General features: G+C 42.5%; 1 protein-coding gene and 1 non-coding gene across 2 annotated transcripts; one reads left to right on the forward strand and one right to left on the reverse strand.

The window, feature by feature from the left end:
• Positions 1-76: 76 nt before the first annotated feature.
• rps2 (ribosomal protein S2) lies at positions 77-6,912 on the reverse strand. The gene is made up of 8 exons (XM_072559385.1): positions 6,799-6,912; positions 3,378-3,515; positions 3,177-3,266; positions 2,977-3,084; positions 2,699-2,872; positions 2,184-2,343; positions 1,804-1,895; positions 77-197 (listed from the first exon to the last, which is right to left on the reverse strand). The coding sequence occupies exons 1-8, from the start codon at positions 6,895-6,897 to the stop codon at positions 117-119; spliced, it is 942 nt and encodes a 313-aa protein (XP_072415486.1). The 5' UTR covers positions 6,898-6,912; the 3' UTR covers positions 77-116.
• A 674-nt stretch (positions 6,913-7,586) lies between these two features.
• Positions 7,587-7,717, forward strand: LOC140464814 (small nucleolar RNA ACA64). The gene has a single exon (XR_011954989.1). It is a non-coding gene; the product is annotated as a small nucleolar RNA ACA64 (small nucleolar RNA).
• The last annotated feature ends 119 nt before the right edge of the window (positions 7,718-7,836 follow it).

Below are 7,836 nucleotides of genomic sequence, written 5' to 3' on the forward strand. Positions count from 1 at the left end.
GGGTCACTGGATCCAAAAATAGCCCCTCACCAGCATCCCAACCCAACCCAAAACAACAATCACAATAAACACAAGATTATGCAACAGATTTTTATTTCATTCTTTGCATAAATGCTTTATGTTGCTGGAGCAACAGCTGACTGGGACCTTTGAACAGACACACGGGTGTGGGTCTTGGCCAGATGATCAGTGAATTCCTAAAAGGAAGGAAAAAGAACTTTTAGAACAAGTTTTGAAATATAAAATGCATACTTTAAACATTGGGTAACAGGCCAGTGGCATATTAAATTATCTAGGTTAGATTCTCAACCTGGAAATCTTAACCCCCCTTACAACATCAACCAAAATAAACAATTAGAAAAAGTGAACTAATTGATCAAGCTCCAAGTACAAGCATCTGAAGTAGAATAGTGTCTAGACTCCTCTTCAGCACAGCTGATTGAGCTGAGCTGGAAGCTAGCCAAAGTGAATGGGCAGAAGCATAACATTCAGTGGCTTTGGACTTTCATTCAGGAGCTGCTGGAGCAATAGACTGGCCACAGCACACCCAGTCTTACTGAGAAGTCTTTATTCAGATCTCAAGAAAATGGGAAGGTTATAAAATAATGGAAAATCAAGCAAACTTTAAATTCTATTGTCAAGGTTTTTTAAAGTTGGAGAAACAAAAAGACTTTTTCCTGAAGGTGAATATATTTCAGGTCAGTTCAGCTCACTGAAACATTAGTCAACAAATGATCAATATTTCCATCAAACTGCATGCCGGTGTGGCCACACAACAGTCAAGAAGTGGCTGTGGTGGCACAATGACAAAAATGGCCATTCACAGAAATGAAATTTGCAGAGAAGATTGCAGACGATACATTCTGAGACATTCACAACAGGTTCAAGTAGATTGTTTTGTTTGTGTGAAACAAATGTTTCTCCCAATCAGCACACAGTATCATGAATGCATCAACAAGATTCACACTAGAAAAATAATGGTGCCTGGAATCCTATGAAAGTCTCCATAAAAAGCAAAGGCATCCAGAGGGTTCCAATGAAATTAAGCTAAGTAGTTACTCAGTAAAAGTTAGACAATTAATACAGTTAACAACGCCCTCCCCCAAACAGTAAACCAACTTTTAAATCCCAGACCCCTCTCAACACCTTCATGAGGACACCATTTGGATTGCCCAGAAAATTAAATATGAGCTTTAAATCACCACTAAACAGCTTTCCAGCCAGCTCGATTTGCATCCTATGTTTAACCCAAGCTTGCACCCTACCCATCCAGTATCCTGTCACCTCGTGTCCATCCGGGACCCTAACCTCCCAGCACTTTTAAGATCACAATTACCTTAAGTACTCACTCCCAATAGAAGCTGTCAAAATGGCTCTCTGGGCCTTCAAATTCAGATATACAGCCAACTGTTGTGAAAAGGGGGCCGGCCTTTCCTCCCTCTGACAGTTTTGTGCCAGAATAGAATGTCAAGAGTGGAAGTACAGCTCTTTTGTTAGGGAACCCTTTTCAGAATCTCCCTCTTTTTGTAAAGGGCCAGAGTAGCAACTTTAAGATTGCCATTAACTGGAAAATCTGGCCCAGTACAGTTGAGTGGCTAACTAACTTCAAAATTATGTTACCAGAGGTGGGTAGAGATTTTTCCCTATAACAGGACAGAAAACATTGTGCCTCAGAAGCCAAAAAGGTTGAGAGCTCCAGACACAGATGATATGGTGTAACAGTTGAGATAACAAAAGCAAAGAATTGTGCCCAATTTCTAAATCATATTTCCAAGAAAACACAATTAATTTCAGCTTTCAAACCTGGTATGGGGCCTTGGTAAACACAGTCTCCTTCCACAGATCCGGGGTCAGATAGCTGTAGGTCTTTGAGATGGCATCAAATGTTGCTTTAGCTGTAGACAAACAAAACAGTACATTTCAGGAGAAGGACAACATCTTTCAGTTTACAAAATGAAATTGCCAAACCTGTTGAGCTTCAAATGGAACAGGTAAACTACGCAGAAGATCTACCTGCCGTGCAGTGCTCCATTTTTCTCTCTCTCTCTTAATTTGCCAAATACACCACCGTCAGGTTAATTGAGCAGAGCTGAGAGAATTCAACAGTATTTTGGAAAATTTATAAAACCAAAGCACCAAATGAAAACCTTTGTCTGTCCACTGAAGGTAGAAACCTAACTTACCAAAGTTGCCCAGTGTGGCCGTGCAGCCTCTGGCAGAGGTGTAGCAATCGTCAATACCAGCCATCTGTAGTAGTTTCTTGGGGACTGGAGCTGAGACAATACCGGTACCACGTGGAGCAGGGATCAGACGCACCAAGACTGAACCACAACGCCCAGTCACCTGGAACGTTAAGGAATTGTTACAGTGTGTTGTCAATACATCATAAAATTAGTTCTCCACAAATAAAAGTGATGAAAATCTTTCTCTGACTTAAACTACAAGACACTGTATAAGACTGGCTGTTCAAACTTCAAGCAATTCCCATCAATGCAGAACCAAATATCACACAAACCGTAACAGTACTTTCACTAACATGTAAATCTTCCTATGATTGGGTAACTCGTACACATCAATATGCTGATACTGCGGAAATAATTGTGCAGTACTGGCTGTAGTTAATACTCTTTCTAAGGGTCAGCACTAAAATTAAATCTCCTTTAACTGAAACCAATTATTCAATTGTATTTGTACTTGCCTTGCATGGTACAGTGTGGGGTTTTCCAATTTTGTTACCCCAGTAACCCCTCCTTACAGGAATGATTGACAGCTTGGCCAGAATGATAGCTCCACGAATTGCAGTGGCCACTTCCTTCGAGCATTTGACGCCCAATCCAACATGTCCATTATAGTCACCAATTGCAACAAAAGCCTAAAATGTTTTAAGAATAACATTAAAACTCCATATTAGAAGTCAAGGAAATCCATGTAGAATAAAGGTGATGGGAACTGTCCACAGCCAGACAGAAAGTTTACCTTAAATCTTGTGCGTTGACCAGCACGGGTTTGCTTCTGTACGGGCATGATCTTGAGAACCTCGTCCTTCAAGGCTGATCCCAGGAAGAAGTCAATTATTTCAGATTCCTACAATAAAGAAAATGTGTATACAAGTCTATAGTTGAGTAGATTACAGAAGCTGATTGATCCACTCAATCTAATTAAATCATCAATATTACCTTGATAGGAAGGGAGAAGAGATAAATTTCTTCCAGACTTTTGATTTTCATATCTTTTACCAAACGGCCAAGTTTAGTTACAGGCACCCACTGTGGAGGGGGGAGAAAAGGCGACATGCATCAGGACTTGTGCCAAAATAATTCATTTTGTGGTTTTAAAAATGCAAAACCTATTAGAAGAAATGGTAATGTGCATCTTACCTCCTTATCTTCAGCCTTTCCACCACGAGCACCACGACCCCTGCCACGTCCCCGCCCACGGCCTCGGCCCCGCCCACGGCCACCAGAGCCGAAGCCACCGCGGAAGCCTCCTCTACCACCGGCGTCGTCCGCCATTTGCTACCAATATAAAATCAAAACCTTACGTCACAATACACACATTTTCGGAAGCACTTAGTAATCCTAATATCTGACTCTGTGCTGCTTCTATAGCGCAGGGATCAAGGAAAGTTGCACTTGCACAATAACATTCAAATCATTCTTTTCCAACTTTACTAGAGTAAATAACAGCCAGTCATGTTTTATGTTAATGGAGGACAATCATCTTGCCAAAGGAAATAACCTTTTCTTTGGACTATGTCAATCTTGGAAACTTCATTTCCTCTAAATGTGTTCTGCCTGAAAGGGTGGTGAAAACAGATCCAAAACTAACTTTCACTGGGAAAATAGAAATGCTGCAGAGGAATGGAACCAATGTGCAAGGGTCAAAGAACATAAGAACTAGGAGCAGGAGTACGCCACCTGTCCCTTCAAGCCTGCTCCGCCATTCAGGAAGATCATGGTTGTATTTTTTGTGGCCTCAGCCCTCCTTACCTGCCTTCTCAGCATAATCCTTAATTCCTTTACTGTTCAACACAAAATTCTATCTTAGCTTTAAAAACATTTACTGAAGTAGTGTCAACTACTTCACTGCACAGGGAATGCCACAGATTCACAAGCCTCTGGGTGAAGAACTTCCTACTCAATGCAGTTCTAAATCCGCTCCCCCTAATTTTGAGGCTATGCCCTCTTGTCCTAGTTTCACCCACCAGTGGGCTTCGCTACCCTCTATCCTATCTACTCCCCCCACTGTAATTTTCTGATAAGATTCCCCTTCATTTTTCTGAATTCCAATGAATATTACCCCAGTCTACTTCGTCTCTCTTCATAAGCCAACCCCCTCAACTCCGAATCAACCTAGTGAACCTCCTCTACAGCCCCTCGAGTGCCAGTACATTCTTTCTCAACTAAGGAGACCAAAGCTGCATGCAGAACTCCAGGTGTGGCCTCAACAGCACGTTGTACAGCTGCAATATGACCTTCCTGCTTTTAAATTCAAAGATTCAATGAATTCATGCTTTGCACTGATCATTCCACTCAGCTTTTATTGATAACACTGCAATTTATATATTCCCTTTCACAACATTCCAAAATTACTACCAGTAAACTTGTTAAATTTTAGTCGCATTTCAGGTAAAAACCCAGCATCAGGGACATTCCTGATGAAGGGCTTTTGCCCAAAACTTCAATCTTCCTGCTCCTTGAATGCTGCCTGACCTGCTGTGCTTTTCCAGGGCCACACTCTTGACTCTGACCTCCAGCACCTACAGCCCTCACTTTCACCTAGTTAAATTTTAGTCAGTTTTAATCAGGAAATGCAGCAATTTGTAAAGCCAGTGGTGAGGTAATGATGGTACAAACTCTTGCGCTGCTGGTTAAGAGATAAATAAAGGTAAAGTCGCTATACTCCTACCAGACAATAGAGCTGTTCTTCATTAGAGCGGTGATTTAACCAGAGGTTCACCACACCTTAGGCAAGGAGAGGTTGAGGAGAGTAGTCCTTCATGGTAACCTCAGGAATAAATATTGGTCAGACAGTGGCAAGGTCAACCCACTCTTTTGCAGGGTGAAGCCATGAAATTCACTGTGGAAGCTGTAAGGCCTCAATTCAATCTCATCTTGGAAAAAGAGCACCTCATATGATGTGCTGAACATACTGACTTGGGATAGGACTTCTGAATTCAAGTCCCTGAGGCAAGACCACTACCACAGAGAAACCTGCAACTCTTATGTATCTATAAACCACCATTCTGCTGAGTATAAGATATCTTTCTATTTATGCTCTCTACATACTGAAAAACAGAACTCTTCAACAGACGTTAAAGCAGAAGGGGGAAAAAAGCAGTCAATGGCATGATGAGACTATTCTTGGACTGGGTTTCTGTAATCTAGGATTCGTGATCCTGACTGAATTTATCATCTTTCACACTTGTAGAGGAAGGATTGCAGTTCCAGAATTAATGCTCTTGCAGGCTGCAGTATTTCCTCCAATACCACTTACACATTAAGAGTATTGTACAGAGTTTTGGGTGCCATACCTCAGGAAGGATGTACTGGCCCTAGAGCGTGTTCAGAGGACATTCACAAGAATGGTCTCAGTCAATGAAAAGCTTCGCACATGAGAAACGTTTTGAGGTCGCTTGATCTTTGGTGGTTTAGAAGGATGGGGGAGGGATCTAATTGAAACATACTGAATAGCCTGGATAGAGTAGATTAGATTAGACTTACAGTGTGGAAACAGGCCCTTCGGCCCAACAAGTCCACACCGACCCGCCGAAGCGCAGCCCACCCCTTCCCCTACATTTACCCCTTACCTAACACTACGGGCAATTTAGCATGGCCAATTCACCTGACCCTGCACATCTTTGGACTGTGGGAGGAAACCCACGCAGACACGGGGAGAATGTGCAAACTCCACACAGTCAGTCCCGAGGTGGGAATTGAACCCGGGTCTCTGACGCTGTGAGGCAGCAGTGCTAACCACTGTGCCACCGTGCCGCCTTGAATGTTGGGAAGGTATTTCCATTGGTCAGAGAGACTAGCACCTAAACAGAGTTAAGGTGAAACTTCAACCAGGGAGCAGAGAATCTATGGAATTCACTGCCACTGAAAGCTGTGGAGACCGGGTCATTGTGTATATTTAAGACTGAGATAGATAGGTTCTTGTGTGTCAGGGGTTACTGGGAGAAAGCAGGACAGAGTTGAGAAATCTATCAGCCATGACTGAATGGCGAAGCAGGCTCAATGGGCTGAATGGCCTGATTTCTGCTCCTGTGTGTTACGGTCTGCCTCCTGCAGCGCCCCAGAGTTGTTAAGCTCCAGGGCCCGACTCCATGTGAGTGGATTAGTGGTGCTGGAAGAGCACAGCAGTTCAGGCAGCATCCAAGTAGCTTCGCTGCTCCTCGGATGCTGCCTGACCTGCTGTGCTCTTCCAGCATCACTAATCCAGAGTCTGCAGTCATTGGTTTTAACCTCCATGTGAGTGACCGACCATCAATGGCAGGGCCCCCCGCCACCCTCATCCCACTCCGGACCAGACAGGTGAACCTTACCGTGAGGATTCACTCACTACAATCCGGCTCCACCCGAGTATATGGGGCCAGGCCGAGGAGCCACCAGAACACCCCCCCCCCCAAAACCTGCTCAATATTATGAGCTCCTTTCACGTTAAATGAAGACAATATCCGCATGAACCACTTTATAAGGATCAGGTAGGTGCTCGGCCGTCTCTGCCGGAGCTGCTGTGAAGAGGATGGCTGAGATATTTAACCGATTGCGGACTCTCCGAACCGCCATTACTTACGTGATTACTCTCAAAAAGAAGGCCGAAGGCTGTCTGCGCAGGCCTTTTAAAGACTCCGGGATCTCGCGATAGGACGTGAGGAGACCCTGGACTGAGCATATATCATTATGTTAACGTTCAGGCAGCGCTTTCTTATCTCTGTTATTCAGATTAAGGGCTTATCGGCCGGCTTTGACGCCCCGAACCGTGTATATACAATTACCTTGACTATTGAGAAGCAGCTTGTTGATTGTATTATTCAGGTTCAGGGTTGAACAGTTCGCTTTTATAAAAACCACCGTTACCACCCTTTCCCGCGGCACAAGAAGCGTGTGAGACAGTGTGGGGTATGTATTTAAATTATAATATTAAATTATAATTGTGAAGATAGCTCTTAAATGGCCTGGCACGATAATCCACTTCAACTAGAAGATCTAAAAGTTTGTTTTTGGGGTTTATAAACCTGAACCTTGAATTATTTTGATTCTAATATTTTTGCCTTTATTTTAAAAAAATCACTGAAATTACCGTTTCAGTTTTAAAATTGCTCGGTTGCCTCCAAGTTAAAGTGTTCGAGATCATAATCTTTTACTGGAAAATGCAGAACCTGTAAAATATTGAGGTCAGGTGTTAAAACTAAAAAAAAATTAGGTTTCTAATATGTGACATATAAAGTTAATGTAATTACCATCAAGAGTTTTGTATTAATTTACTTTTGAAATTGCTGTCACTGGTATTTATAGGTTACTAATAACCTGGTTCAGCAGTTGGGAACACGTGTTGTATAGTGGATGGGTATAGTGACTGGCACACTCTGAAAATTACCTATGGCACTGCCAATTACCATGGGTAAGATTAGTGTGCCTACATTAAATGGTACACTAAAGCTTATTGCCTACTTTTGTTGTTTGTGGTCAATAAAACCCGTGTGCCAATAAATTTTATTGAACCTTTTAAAGGTGTAGTTGTTTGCAATGTCTTCTTTCAAAAATGACTTTATTTGCAGGCAGTATTCTAGATTGTGTACTTTGATTTTAATCTTATGCTTGGTTATAGGTG

This window comes from Chiloscyllium punctatum, chromosome 40 (assembly GCF_047496795.1).
Source record: "Chiloscyllium punctatum isolate Juve2018m chromosome 40, sChiPun1.3, whole genome shotgun sequence".
NCBI lineage: Eukaryota > Metazoa > Chordata > Chondrichthyes > Orectolobiformes > Hemiscylliidae > Chiloscyllium > Chiloscyllium punctatum.

Bases quoted from the DNA above. Each gene is read 5' to 3' on its own strand.
- rps2 (XM_072559385.1), bottom strand. From the start codon at position 6,897: ATGCTCAGTCCAGGGTCTCCTCACGTCCTATCGCGAGATCCCGGAGTC. The intron at 1,896-2,183 runs GTAAGTTAGGTT...GTTTGTCTACAG, and splicing joins GGCCACACTGGGCAACTTTG to CTAAAGCAACATTTGATGCC. The intron at 198-1,803 runs GTTTGAAAGCTG...CCTTCCTTTTAG, and splicing joins TTACCAAGGCCCCATACCAG to GAATTCACTGATCATCTGGC.